Source organism: Cyanistes caeruleus, chromosome 6 (genome assembly GCF_971803275.1).
Source record: "Cyanistes caeruleus chromosome 6, bCyaCae1.hap1.1, whole genome shotgun sequence".
NCBI lineage: Eukaryota > Metazoa > Chordata > Aves > Passeriformes > Paridae > Cyanistes > Cyanistes caeruleus.
In genome coordinates, this window is record NC_141706.1 from 39,838,544 (window position 1) to 39,853,671 (window position 15,128).

A 15,128-nucleotide genomic window follows, 5' to 3' on the forward strand; every position below is an offset into this window, starting at 1 on the left:
CACCTTCCTACATCAACACAATTTATAAGTTTAGTCAAAGTACTGAAATTAGGAATTAATTTTCCCTTTTACAGATTTCATTTGCCTGTCACCTAGGACTGCTTTTTTTTCTTTCTTTAAAAGAAAGAAAAAAAGCAGTTCTGTTTTACATTTCTAGCAGTTCTAGAAAATATACAGAAGAAGGATTAAGAGCTGAATGGACAGGTCACAAATGCCTTACAGAAAATCTTATCTTCTTCTCCCATTAATGTTCTTAATTACTGGCATTGATGCCAGGACAGGTTGTTACTGTATAATGTGTATTAGTTATAGATTAAGAAAATACCTAACTAGGATCAATTTCATATTAACACAACCTTTACCTGCCTTCCAAACTGAAAAATGTATTTAAACATGTAAAATTTTAAATTCTAATCGAACATATTTGTAAAATTAATGCTAACTTAAGTAAGCAATATTTTCAATAATAATTAAGATTTCATGACAGTCTAACCAACCAGAAACTTTCAGAATCAATAACTATAACAAAGCACAGAACTATAGTCTGGCTCTGTAAACATCAAAACCTAACAATTCAGTACAAAAAAAAAAAAAAAAAGAATCCCATTTCTATGGCAAACAGCAATGTTCTGCATCTTGAAGATAACACCTCGCTTAGACCTTCAATCTTCAGAAAGCCAAGCAAATACATTGCTTAATGCTTTCTACATTGCCCTGTCTCAGAGTTATACAGATCAGAAAAAGGAACCAACCTTTATAATGATGAATGCCCCTTCTCAAGCTATGTATCTCTACAGATTTTGCAAGAACATAATGTACCTTTTTTTTTTTTTACAAGGTTCCCCTTTTAGAAGTTAATTTAGAGCACTGATTATATGCCAAATTTCTATGGAAAAAGATCTCAACTATTCTTATCCATTCTAATCTCACTAATCTCAATACATGGCATTTATGTTTAAGATTACTAAAATACATATAGTTAAGTAAAACTGCAAAGCAGAATTAATCTTGACATGAATAGCAGGGCATAAAAGAAAGCACCTGAAATGGTCTTTGGCAGAAGAAAATTAGTTTCTAATATTTTAATCTCTAGAATGACAATAACAGTATTTGGTATACTCTGGCAAGAAATACCTAAATGAACTGCAAAACCTGTATGGGAACATGGCTAAATTTGATTGGTCATTTCAAATCAGCAAAACGCCACCAAAATAACAGATATTGCAGATAATTCATATTTGTTGTTGAATTTTTTGGGGATCAAATTCATTTCCATCAGAGTTAATTTACAAGCAAATGTCTGCAAGAGTAGTATATTCAAATACACACTTTTTTCAATGTCTATCAAGTAAGAACTGAAACGAACAACCAGCTACCAGGTTTTTGACAGCAGAGGGCAACAATTGCTTTTTTTCCCATCCTAATTGACAGAATCATAAAATGGCCTGGGTTAGAAGGGACAAAGATGATTTATTTCCAAACCCCCACCATGGACAGGGATGCCACCCACTAGATCAGGATGCTCAGGGCAATTCCAAACACAAATTTTCCTTCATCTCCTTTAGTCAGTCATTAATCTTGCTCAGTACAGTAAACACCGCTATGTGCTTAGCAGGTCTCAAATGTAGTAAGCCAAGATAAGTAATAGGGTATGGGAAAAGTACTCATTACCATTTTTGCACTGGCATTTTCTTCTTGGAGGAAAAAAAAAGTGATTTATTAATAACTCCTGCAGGGTGCCCTACAAAAAAGGTTACAAAGGTAAAGATGTCATCATTTTAGGTTTCCAAGAATATTTTGATTAATTCAGCAGAACAATTGTTAAATACCAATGACTATAGGTAGGACAAAGCTTAAAACCAAATGCATTTCTAATATGCATCTAAAGGTGGCAGCAAATGTTTGCTCTTTATTGCAAGCCCAGAGTTAATCTCTGAAGAACTTCAAATGCTGTATCTCAAAGTTCTATCCAGAAACGAGGCAAATGCATCCTCAATGTTAGTTTAATGGTATGAGAAGAAGAATTTCACTCTTCTAATGAACACAACCGCTGAGTGATGCAATTTCTGCACACCAGCCACCCCCAACTTTCCTTTTTATATTAACTGATGTAAAAGCAATACAATGAGACTTACATGGCCACCAAATAACGTAACACAAAGCTACTCCAAATGAGACTCATTCCAGAATCAGAACCTGTATGTTATATAGGTACATAATGGGAAAATATTTCCTACCTCAGTCAAAAAAGTCCTCTAGCCCCAAAGTCTGCCTTTCTTCTCCACCATAACATCCAGAATGCATGTAAGTTATGGAGAGGGCTCACCTAAATTCTAAACACAAGACTAACTTGAAACATTTAGTATAAGACACCAGAAGGAGGAATCTTGCTACAGTCTGCCTAAAATTGAATTTGTTCTCTGAATTAGCACCCACACCTTCACAGTCAGTTCTTATACTGCTGCATGTACTGATGTCATTGATCAAGTTACAGAAAACAGTCTAGACTATTTAACTCTGCAGACTATACTTTCACAAAACATGAATAAAAATAAGGCAAAAAATGATTCTGAAGAAGGAGACTCAGTGGCAGGGCTGTGGTCTTTAGGGGGTAACTGTGTGTGTGTGTGTGTGTGTGTGTGTGTGTGTGTCTGTGTGTGTGTGTGTGTGTCTGTGTGTGTGTCTGTGTGAGAAAGAAAGGAGGTAAAAGGAGGAAGGCCATGAAGAGGGTCTGGAGTTCCACAGGAACACCCTTATTTATTTGAAGCTAAGCTCCTAAGCACTTCCTGCAGAAACAGGAGCAGCATGAATTTTACTTTCTTCACTCTTATCCTTTAGGAAGGAATAAGGTGTAGTAAGATAAGTAGGCTTCTAAACAAGCCCTTCAAGTTCTTTCATCTTCAGTTTCACTTAGGAAAAAGTGCTCTTTGATGGCAATTTATTTTATTTTTGAAAATATGCATGAGCTACAAGATATACATTACATATCTGTATACGGGCATATCTGTATAATGACTTAAAAAACCATATGGACCATAGTATGCTTTTAAAAATTTTTGTAGAGTGTTAGAAGTTAAACTGGCTAACCATCCAAAAGAAAAAGTATTACTTTTCACATCCCCAGAAAGTTCACAAGAACATCACTTAAAATGTTATGTTACCTTGGTTGAGGGGATGAAGTGGCAAGCCCCATCTTAAAATGTGACCACACTAAGATTTAAGTATGATTTGAATATACTGCTTTGACTAGTTAGCAAAATACTCTAACCTAACAGTAACAACAAAAAAAATCCAAGTTGTAAATTATCAATTGGATATAATGCATTTCAATCTATATTCTCAGGTGTATGTTCTTTGGTTTGCTTAGCTACATCTTACTTTCTGTAGTCAGAATGAATTTGAGCTTGACAACACATTTCAACATATTTTCCAGAAAATACCTCTTGATATTTCAGGTTTTGGACTAAACGGGTTTTGATACAAACAGCTGTCTCAGTGATGCTGATACAGCAAGTCACTTAAATTTAGGGTCAACTATTACTTGGCTTACAGTTCTTGCAGTTCCTGTCAAATTTAAACCTACCCACAGGGAGTGTATCACACAGTGTGAGGAAAAGGTTGATAGTGTGAAGAACAGCAGAAGCACTGTACCCATGAGGAGATTTTTTAGTTCCTATACAATGTCTCGATGCAGCACTGCATGTGTATGCACAGACACAGACTGGACCTGTGCCCACTCAGAATGACATGCAAGGAATATGGAAATGGTCACCAGCTGCTATCAGAGGATTACAGAATATTCCCACTTTATCTACAAAGTTGTCACAAGGAGAATGTGGGTGTGATTCATGGGACATGGTAGGGTCTAGTGCTTGTTGAAAAAGTAGAAGTTAAGCATATATTTATGAATCTCAGTGGCAATTTTTTTTCCACTGTGACAACACTTATTTAGGATAAAGTAAATAACTGGGACAATTGAACCAGGAGCTAAATTTTGGACAGGTCAAGCTTAGGAGAACAATACAAGTTCAAAGGCAAAATGTATTGTATCTTGTTAATAACAACTTACTTGCAGGAAGGATTGAAGTGAGAAACATTAGCAAACAGATAACCAACATGAGACTTCACATATGAAATAGAAAAATTGTAGAGTGTATCTTCACACATTAATGCAGTTCCCTCCTCACCACCACACCAAAAAGAAAACTAAGGAAATCTTATAAATGTGGAAAAGGAAAGAATAACAGAAGACAAGGAATTCTGCACATTTTTTCTTAGTTTGTGAAGACACTAAGAGAAAACGATTGACTGGCAAAGCTATCAGTTTCACTATCTGTTATAGGTTTCAGTAGCTAAAATGAAATGAATGAAAAGGTAACAGAAGACTGAGAAGTGGTGCTTGTTGGAGAAATGCTGAAAAGCCTAGAAGTTTACTGCTAAGTTAGCACATTCAGACCCATGATTTCAAGATATTGTTAGGCTGCAAGCCTATCTGAACACTGAATAAATCACATGCAAATCATTTAATGTCCAACTGCAAAGTATTAAGCTTTGATTCACTTACCTCCCATAATTTTAGATTGGCAGTTAATAAATTCTGGCTTCTTGTCTGTAAGGTATCTCTGACAAGTGTGATGTAGAATCTGAAAGAATGTGCATTTTTCTGAAGCTGTGTTTGCTACCCATTGGTCAAATGCATTTTCAAACAGTAAATCAAATTCTGGGGAATCCTAGAAGAAAAAAGAACAAAAACCAGACTGTTATTCAAGTTCTAAAAATGATTTGGAGAAAGGTATTTTTTAAAATGCATTGTGTTGCAAAAAGCAGAAAGTTTATGCAACTAATAACCATCCTGGTATTACTGCATATTTTTGAATGAAAAAGACCAAACAGGCAGGAAGTTTTTTTTCCTATTGTTATTTTTAATGAGGAATAGTCAGCTATAACAAAAATATCTGAAAACAAAAAATTTATATCAAAACATTAAAAGTCAAATTCTCCTAAGAAACCCTATCTTCAGATATATATTTGTGTCTTCCATATTATGCAAGCATTCATGCCTCTCAACACAAAATCTATGGACACATTATGTTATAGAAGATGTTGCTCTGCTCTCCATGCTCAACCAAACAAATAAGCAAAGTCCTAAGTAAATAACAAATCTTAGTTATTGCATTTAGGGCATTTTCACAAAGTGTTGCAAAAGACACAGGATAATGTGAACAAAAGGCCACTCCCAGAACAAATCACAGTGCAGCTTTATAGCAGATTTGGCTGTCAAAATAAAAGGATTTTATACAAGAAGTTGTGCTATATATTTAGTATTTTTGAAACACTGTTTTTCACTCTAATCTGGTAAATGTTCTTCTCTAACTGATGACACTAGGAATTCACAGAGAGATGAGTTTAAAAGAAACATTTCTAAGCTTAAGAGCTTGGTAGGACTTTCAATCTGTTAGGTATACATAGCTGCATAGCAGATGCTGTTAAAGGGTCTAAAACTCTTATGCCTTACCTGTTTGTCATTTTGCTTGTTTTCATAGCTCCTTTACCCACAGAAAATATAATTCCACTCCTCGCATTTCACAGGGCAGTGGCCAAGGGCTTCTTTTTTGTACCAAGTCTTTAGGTAGTAACTAGACTTGGCACTTGGGTGCTAACCAAGACTTGGGTAGTGACAGAATTTGGTGCACCATAGTTAAGACACTTAGGTCAGAGCACAACTTTGAAGGAACCAAGGAAGTTATTCACAAAAATATTTTGCTATAAAAAGAACACTAAATCACTTTGTGAGCACATAGTATGAGCCACATTTTCAACTTCTAATTATGCTGTTTTAGTTCTGGAGAACTGTATTCATAAGCCTAACACATTTTGGTACAACTTTATCTTGAGATAGCATAAGGTGGGCTGTATTGTCCAAATTAAAGGAATAATTCCACTGGTATTTAATATAGGGTTGATCTGTTTTATTTTAGGTAGTTTTTTGTTTAAATCCATGTTCACTCGCCATTTGAAGATAAAAGACTATATTTTCTAGCATAAGATGAGAAATGCTGAAATATCTGAGGAGAGGACTGTCCTAGAAAAAATGCAGGATTCACAAGATTTCACAAACTTGAATCTCAGCAACCTCTTCTGTACTTGCTTCTACCTATTGCTCTATCTCACAGCACAGCTGCATGCCAAAGTAGACCCCAAGAGGCTTAAAGCTGAAGCAAACAAGGCTCATACTTTGCTCTTTACAAAGAAAAGAGAAAAAAGTAAGAGAAGTATGGAAAGACAAGAAGAAAAAACCCATATGAATGAGTTTTAGCCTCCTCCCATTAAAACTTACTTCACATATTCCACTTAGTTATTTTTTGAGAATTTGAACTTAAACCTGTATCTTAGATTTTCAGATGCCTTTTGAATAGAAGGAACACCTGGTTCACAAATCAATGACCTAAGAGCTCAATTTTCACCTTCTAGAAAACTGTTCAAACTCACCCGATTAGGGTCTATACCATTGACCTGGCGAAGCTGCTCGAGCATCCACTGTGTTCTCCTGACAAATGACGTGGAGCCTTCAAATTGCTTCACCTTCGTAATAGATGCTTGAGCTGGTTTCTTGTTCGTCACTGAACATACAGAAAAACATATAACTGAAATGGGCTTTGTGATTCAGGAACATGCTGTTTACTTCACTTAGCAGTAGCTGTTTTGTTGGTGTATTTTCTACAGTGTCCCACGAAGCAAATACATGTCACCGATTCTGACAGCAGAATGCTTTCTCTTTCCAGGACAACCTACACTGAAAAGCATATTCCCTATTGTCAGAATGGTGGTAAGATGCCAAACAAGCTGTCCAAATTGGATATACTTCAGCCATTATCAACTTAAGTTACCAACATCCTGTAAAAAAACCCAGAATGACAACAAACGTCTTTCCATTCCATTCTTACAATCACAGAATCACAGAACACCCTGGGTTTGAAGGGACCTTAAAGATCATCCAGTTCCTATCTCCCTGCCATGGTCAGGGTCACCTGTCACTAGACCAGGTTGCTCCATCCAGTCTGTCCTAAACACCTCCAGTGACAGGGCATCAGCCACCTCTCCAGGCAATCTGCCCCACCACCCTCCCAGTAAAGATTTTTTTTTCTAATATCTAACCTAAATCTACTTTCTTCCACTGTGAAGCCATTTCCCTTTGTCCTATCACTACATGCTCTTGTAAAAAGTCCCCCTCCAGATCTCTTGTAGGCTCTCAGGTACTGGAAGGCTGCAATTAGGTCATTCCAAAGCATTCTCTTCTTCAGGCTGAACAAACCCAGTTCTCTCAGACTTTCCTCACAGGAGAGGTGCGCCATCAATTCCCCTACTGTTCTTTTTTCCCCATTTTCCTCCATAAGCAAATTTCACTATTTTGCTTGTGTTTCTCATATTCAGCACTGAGTATTAATAATTTCTTTCTCATCATCTCAATTTAGGAAACAGAAGGGAAAAAAAACCCAAACATATGACCATGTAAGTATAATCACATTATTAAATAAACCTGTTACTTTAGACTGAATTTCATCTTGCTTATTGAAAAAAATAAAATGTTTTTCCAGTCTTTTCACAACATGGCACATCTAGGTCATGCTTGTGTAACACCAACATTTGTGACATTTGGTTGCCAGTCAAGAGACACAGGTCTCATATACAGGTAGTATATGCACCTACTCCACTGTAAATCCATCAATCCATCCATCAGACAATAATAGTCTGTGAAAAACACAGGTATAAGAATTAAGGAAAAGAGTTTGCTTGACACCACCCCTTCCAAATATTAAGGTATCACAAACAACAACCATGGATAAGAATGATATTACTTATTAGAAACAAAAGGTATGTTAAAAACCACAAAGAAGATGACTTCTCTGATTTTGGAAAAAATTAAAAAAGGCAATATAATGCTCAAATTAGTGTATCATTAAGTCCAAATTGGGTTTTCAAAGAGTACTTAATAAGGGAAACTTTTCAACAGCAGGAAAACTGACTTTGTGCACTACATGTTTCCTCTAATATTCTTTTAATCAGTATAACTCCATGGAAGTTCGATAAGCACCTTTTACACTTCCTGTAGTCAAATGTGTATTTTATTTACATGTTACTTATCTGTTGCTGCACGTTAAGTCACTCCCAAACACATTTCCACTTTCTGTGAAGAAATAATTTGTATAATCATTGTATTGCATAATCTACTAAAGCTGATGTGTCATCTTTTTCTTTTTTTTTTTTCTACTTAAACTCTTTCCAAAAATAATTTTACCCATATGGTTTGCCAAATAAGAGTATTATTGGAAAAGTTGCTTTTCTCTGCTTTTACATGCTGGCAGTTAAAGAAAGCTTCTAAAATAATCAAGACTTAAACAGCAAGCTTGCTTATTTTTGTGCACTTCATTTGCCCAAATAACTAGGAAAAGTAAGAGGCTTCCCATTCTGAAAATGCATGCTGCGTGCACTTCTGTGCCCAGGGACTCAGTTAAACTGTAAGTAAATACTGATGTAATACCTTATCATTCCATGAAGTTATAAAGTTAATATTGGTTATCTGGATGAAAATTTAAAAATGCACAGATCAGTGTCTTGATGTTAAAGGTACTTTAGAATAGATTAACAAAAGCAGATTAATATGAAAAGCTCTTTTCAATATCTCAGATTTAGATGTTTTCAGTTCTGTGAAAGTCCAAATACCCTTATGAGAACTAAACTTAATAAACAGAAAATTAATTCCAAGGAAATTTTAGTAGGGGAAAAAAAGAAAAAAAAGAGATACTAGCATTCCACAAGGCAGATAATTGTTTTTAAGAAGCTGTCTTGGAATGGAAAGCACAGATGGACTCAGTATATTGATCAGCCTATTGACAAGAATGTAGGAAACAGATTGCCAGAAATCTCACTGACCATGGAAGCACTGAGAGCCAAACTGGTGCAGGTGAAGTAATGATTTAGAATCTTACATCAAATGGTACAGAACACAGAAGATCAATGTAGTATCAGAAAGGCAGCAGCAAAATTAGACCTAAATGACTACTGAAATGCAAAGGCTGCTATTACTAAGAAGTGAGATTAGTATTAAATATTCATTGCTTACTCCATGGCCTAGGCATGCAAATGTAACACTCCCAATAAGCAGGGGTGTCACAAACCCCAGCTATACCTAAAGGGTATACCAGGTTCTGCTTCTACTTCAAATCCACACAGTACTGAGTGAGAAACAAACTCAAAAGCTGTACAGGTTTATGTGCCTATCTTCTCTAAATTTAATCTTTGTATGTATTCATGTCTTTTTTGTCAACTCCAGTGATCGCTTTGAAACTATTTACAGCAATCTACTAGACCAAGTTTCATATCTTCTACAAAGCAGTACTAATCAAAAGCTATTCAACAGTGGCTCAACTTTTATGGCCTGTGGATTATTCTCTTTCCATGCAAAATGGGCAATGATCTGCTAAATGAGTTATGCATTAAAAAGAAAAAATTGTGCATACTATATGTAAGTCACACATAAAAATAACACTAGTGGCTCTGCAAAACAAAGGGTTTGACACCAGGAAGCACTAGACAGATTGTGTGATCGAACACTTGTTTTCCCCCTCCGAGTCTCATGGATAACCAATCACGAAATTTATAGTCTTAAACTTTAATACAGCAAGCTTCTTATTGTTCTGAACACTTCTACATGACATACATTCAAGTGCTCCTGAAAACAGGGGGCATTACATCTGTCAAGGTGAGAACACAAATTTTACAGATGATCCTTACACACTAAATGTCTAATCTCAGCATCTCCATAAACTGGGTCATTTGACATAACCAAAATCTACTTCTCCTAATTTCTCCATCCAGCACTTTTAATAATCAATGAACAGCAGCTTTGTCTTCATTTGGAACCATTAGTGCTCTGCACTACAGTGAAAGGTTCACATTACATTTCCAAACTTCATCAACTCCTGAAAATGCCTATTAGTGATGAACTATAAAAGGCATCTTGATTAGATGACTGTTCCTGTATCATCAACCACATAATTCTGGGAGAGGCCAAGAGGGCTACTCTTCTATGAAGGAACCTACAAGGATCTTTGGTATGTCATCACCTTAGGCAGAAATTCAGTCTTAAGCTAAATGATGCAATTCTCTTGGGAAAACAGCAGTTCCTCCTTTACATCACACACTCATGATTACTGTGCACAGCCAAAGAGATCTTAGTTGCATTTCACCTTTTGTGTCTCAGTATTTTAGGAAACAGCTAACATTTCTATAGCATTCAAAAACCCAGCCACTCATGAACCCACCAAACACGCTTTAAAAGCATCACTTATCCATGACAGCTCGACAGTGATATGGCAGCCACCGCAACTCTGAGAAATCCTTTGGCAGCCCAGAAAACCATCCTCGCTAGCTGCTCATTATGTTGCTTAAAAAGCTAAAGCACTTCCCCAGCCACTGAGTGGGAGTTATCTTGCAAACATGTAAAAAGTGTTTTCTAAAAAAATGTGAAAGCAATTGCATACATCTAGAGACACTTCCTCATTGACAAATCATTTATGTATTTTTGCTAAGATCTTACATAATCATTATCTATCTTAATAAAAGCCAATGTAAGTTATACCTCAATTTTAAGTGGGTTTTTTGCTTGCTTTGCATTTTTTTAAAACTGTAACACCGTGCCTTCAAAATAAGAAGCTGTAGCAGTGTGGACAAAATACGTGAGATAAATGATGACAAAATGATTTTTAATTTAAAATGATACATGAGATAAAAGATGATCTATTTCTATTCCTCCAACATAATAAGCTTTTCACATTTCAAAATCTTACCCTCCCTGTTTTTTTCCCAAAGGAAATGAAGACTAGGCAGAGGAAAGGACACTAAATAACACATCCCCATAACCCTTATGATAGTAGAAGTTTGTATTACTCTATTCTACAAGGTTGCAAGGTAGTTCAAGCTACTACTGGTCAGGTGACATGGTCCTCAAACATGGTCCTGGCAGGCAACTTCCAGATTTTCCTACAGTAACTTTCCTACAACCAGAAAAATTGTAGAAGCTGAGAACTAAGATGGAACAAACAGGTGCATTCTGACTTAGGAGGAATAAGACCCAGATACATGAAACTCAGCATATCATATGAATTTTAGGAATCTGAGCTTTGAGTTTGAGCACCAAAACTTGTAGTGTTTCATGTTTTCTCGGAACAGTTTCAACTAATACTGATTTAATGTGAAGCCTGAATTAATTCTAGAACTTTGAGCCTTCCCACTGCGATTGTCCAACTATTACCTCCTGCACACCTGCCACACTTCTTAGACCTCTATTTTCTATATTACAAAGGATGCTCTGAAAAGACGGTGGTAAAGCAAACTCAAGACTTATGTTGCCACTTGCAGGATTAATTTTTTTTTAGGTACAGAGAGAAGAAAGGATACATTTGCAGAGAAAGACAGCTAGCTTCACTGAAAATATACAAGACCAGCTAAAACTGGGGCAGGTTTAAATTCCCGCTTGCTGGTCAAGTCTTGCCGGGTGTCAAAATGTTCATAAGTCGAGGCCTGACTTCTCAGAATGACATCTCCTATTTTTTGCCCATATTTCCTCTTTCCTTCATTTGACAGTGCTGCTTTCTCACCATCTGGAATGTAAAGAGCTGAAAGCGGGGACAAGCAGCACAGTCCCACCTTCTTCACTTGCCAAATAGGACATGAGGATGTAAGTGGCCCTAAATACACAGCAGTGTAACCAAACATTAATTCCTTCTGTTTCTTTAGGCACAGCATAATGTTTTGACATCAATTTGGAAAAAAGAGAAGCTTTCAGATACAAAAGAGGCAAACTACTCCTAAGTCTAAACACATAGTGGTTTTCCCACAGCCCTTCCCAACAGTTCAGATAACAATATGCATCATCTCTCTGCTTAAATCAGCTCCACTCCATCACTGCCCATAACAAATTGCCAGCCTCATGCTTCAGGACAAAAATGTATGGAAATGCTGCTCTCTTAGTTAACATATATTCATACAATGTTCAAAATGTAGTTTTATACAAGTAATAAATTTTCTTTCTACATGCAAGTTATCTTTATCTGTTGAACAGTAAAAGCAAAATCAAGTATTAAAAAAATTGGTTAACCTGGAAATTCAGGTTGAGATATGTATTGTATCTTCCCAAGATAAAGGACTAGACAAAAAAGTGTTCTGGTGACTTTAAATGTGACAAAACAACACAACCAGACAAAAAAACAAACAAAAAAATTAATAGTGCTTTGAGTTGCAATGAAAAAGTACATTTTTTTTATTCATGCGTATGACACCATATGAAGTGTTACATGCCTGAAGTGAGCGCCTGTTTGCCTTCCAACATAACTGTATTAACAAAAAAATGCTACTTAGAAGCAGAATATCTTGCTTTGTTTTTTTCCCCAGAGATATTTCTTTTTCACAGAACCATGTAAATATTTATCCTCAAAACCAGATTTTGGCTATTCAAGCACCTGAAGCCCACATCATCCACATCCATTACAGAAGCCTCATCTTTCTTTTCTATCAAAATTTTAAAGATAGAAATATATAAAATTTTCAGTTTTAAATTGATATCTTGCTTAAATTATTCTTCAAATACAACAGCCATATAGTTTAAGTTACTGATATCAAGCCAACTGCTTTTCCTAGTGGCAGTTATATACACAAATGTAGGCAACAGTGGCAAGAATGGCAGACTTCATTTTGTCACCAGAGAGAGAGCTTCTGCTTAACTGCAAATATCTGGAAAGGAATCTTATTAAACACATTTTCACTTCCAGAATGATGACTGAACTTCCAGGTTTTGTTTGAATTGCCTTTTACTACTTTATACTGCAACGCAGCCAACTTTCAAAACTTTTCCCACCTCCTTTTTCCTGCACACAGTCACATTTGAGGACACAAGATCTTTCTAGTCAAAACCAGCAGATCTATTGTGTGTATGTTTTTAGTTAAAACCTAGTTGAGAGAACAGGATGGTGCTCAGGCAGATCTGCTGAGGCAGGGTTACTGTAAGGAAAGGTAACAGATATTCCAGCCAGGTCCCAGGGAAGAATGACAAATTTCTCACAACCCAGACACCAAAATCTTCATTAGGGACCTCTCAATTAGAATAGAGCTCGTGCTGATCCTGACCTAGAGCATTTTATATTAGTAGTTCACCTTGTCCTGGCACAATAGAGGTTTGTCTCTTAATTGGAGAATATTTAGTGATTGAGAATTTCAATTCACTCTATTTGTCTGGATCATTCATACCTTCAATCTTTTTTGCTCTCTTTTCCTTAAAAGGAAGGCAGCATCCTACAGAGACTTTGCTGAACATGATACTTCAAAATCACCTTGTAAGCATTTATGCTCACTGCAGAAAATCTCACTTCAATTTAGCTTAAAAATCCAGGCTCAAGATACAGACCATAGTGAATATGTGTGTGGGTTGTCCTTTTATCACATTCTGGTCACTTCAGCACCTGAAACTGTGAGGAACCAATTAAAATCAGTTCCACAAAAGTACTTGTGAACTTAAGTGGAATTTGGCATAATTCCCATACAAGTTAACAGATGTGCATCTGCAGCAGAGAGTACACTAGGAATTACCTCACCAGCCTGAAAACAATGTTTGAACTTCACAGCAAGTGTCCTGAGAGGCAGGAAGAGGCTCTGGAAAATGAAAGACTGAATTTGTTACTCAGTAACTCATACAAAGAACATGGTATTTAACAAATAGTGCTCCATTTCTATGCTTGCTGAGGTAACTTGAGAGGCTTCAGGTTCTGAAACAAACTGGTCAGTGACTTTTAAGATCCTATATTGTAAGAGAATCCTCTTGTGACAGGGTAGAGGGTTTACTGAAGCTTTTGAAGTTACTTAGCAAAATGTGTTTTTCTTGGTTTTGCACTGAATCAATGATGACCTAAAATACAGCAGATGAGACTGCTACTAAAAAATAATATTTTCTATGAGCAGATGCAAGAAAGAACTATTACAGCTATTCAAGACAAAATCTCCAGCATTTGCTATACAATGGCCTAAGTCTGAACAGCAGTGGGCAAATTATTCCATACACTTACAACTCAGATTGCTGGAGTGAGTTCTAGAGAACCCTTCACATACACATGTGGTATGAAAACACTTAAATCTCAATATAAACAACTAAAAAAGTCTGTCAAGACTTCGACCACTTAAGGCTATGAAGAAATTGAAATGCACACAAAGACACAGCCTCAAGCCAATAAATACCCCAGAAATATATCAGTATTTATATATCAGTATTTTATATCAGTACCTAAAGGTACGGCTGAAATGTGGTATGAAGCCAAAAGAGAAAATAAATTCCAGTTTGGAACAATTTTAAAGTTTTAGTTTGGGTTCCAGGTCAATACTGAAGCGTTATTTAACAAGTCTGTGCAGACTAAACTAATTTTGTCCACTATCAGATGGCAGCAATAGAGGCTACTACTACAGATGTACATTCCAATTTCACTTTACCAAGTACCAATTATCAAAAAAAAAGAAACAATCTGAAACAAAAAACTTCCAGAAAGCCAGAAATAAACCCATGCCTGTTTTTTTGTTTTAAAGTACTCAAACAATAGAATTTTATCTGCACGAGTACGTATTTGAAATTACGAATTATTTGAAAGTGTGTATTTTGCCTGACTGTATTGGACCAATTTCCTACCAGAAAACAGCCAGTGAAAGTATAAATGAGTTGACAGTACACAAAGGATAATGTAAAGGAAACTTACACGGAGGGAAGAATACTTTTTTTAAAGCAATATCCATAGTGTTCCTAGACACAGTACACTAATAACAGCCCTTCAGAGGCAAAAAACCACTTAATTTCTTTTGCAAATTTTGTGTATTAGTAATACATTTATATTTATAGCCAAATTAAAACCAGGTGGAAGTAAAAAAAAAAAAAAAAAAAAAAAAAAGAGCTGTTCCTCAGATCCGGATTTCTCCTACATTCGAAAGGTTAAGACTAAAGATATTCTGAAGCAGACAAATGCAACAGTCTGAAAGACTGTGAAAGGAGAAAAAACCCACCCAGAGTACAGGCATAAAATATATAGCAAGTCTGG

The 15,128-nt window shown here is 36.0% G+C and overlaps 1 protein-coding gene across 11 annotated transcripts in view; it reads right to left on the bottom strand.

Annotated features, from left to right (window-relative positions):
- The window catches only part of STXBP6 (syntaxin binding protein 6), a 101,213-nt gene that overhangs the window by 16,672 nt on the left and 69,413 nt on the right, over positions 1-15,128 (bottom strand). For all 11 annotated transcript variants that reach the window (XM_086895968.1, XM_086895962.1, XM_086895963.1 and 8 more), the window contains 2 exons: positions 6,490-6,620; positions 4,565-4,730 (listed from right to left, as the gene is read on the bottom strand). In XM_086895968.1, the coding sequence (XP_086752094.1) occupies positions 4,565-4,730; positions 6,490-6,620 (297 nt within the window). The remainder of the gene's footprint in view (positions 1-4,564; positions 4,731-6,489; positions 6,621-15,128) is intronic.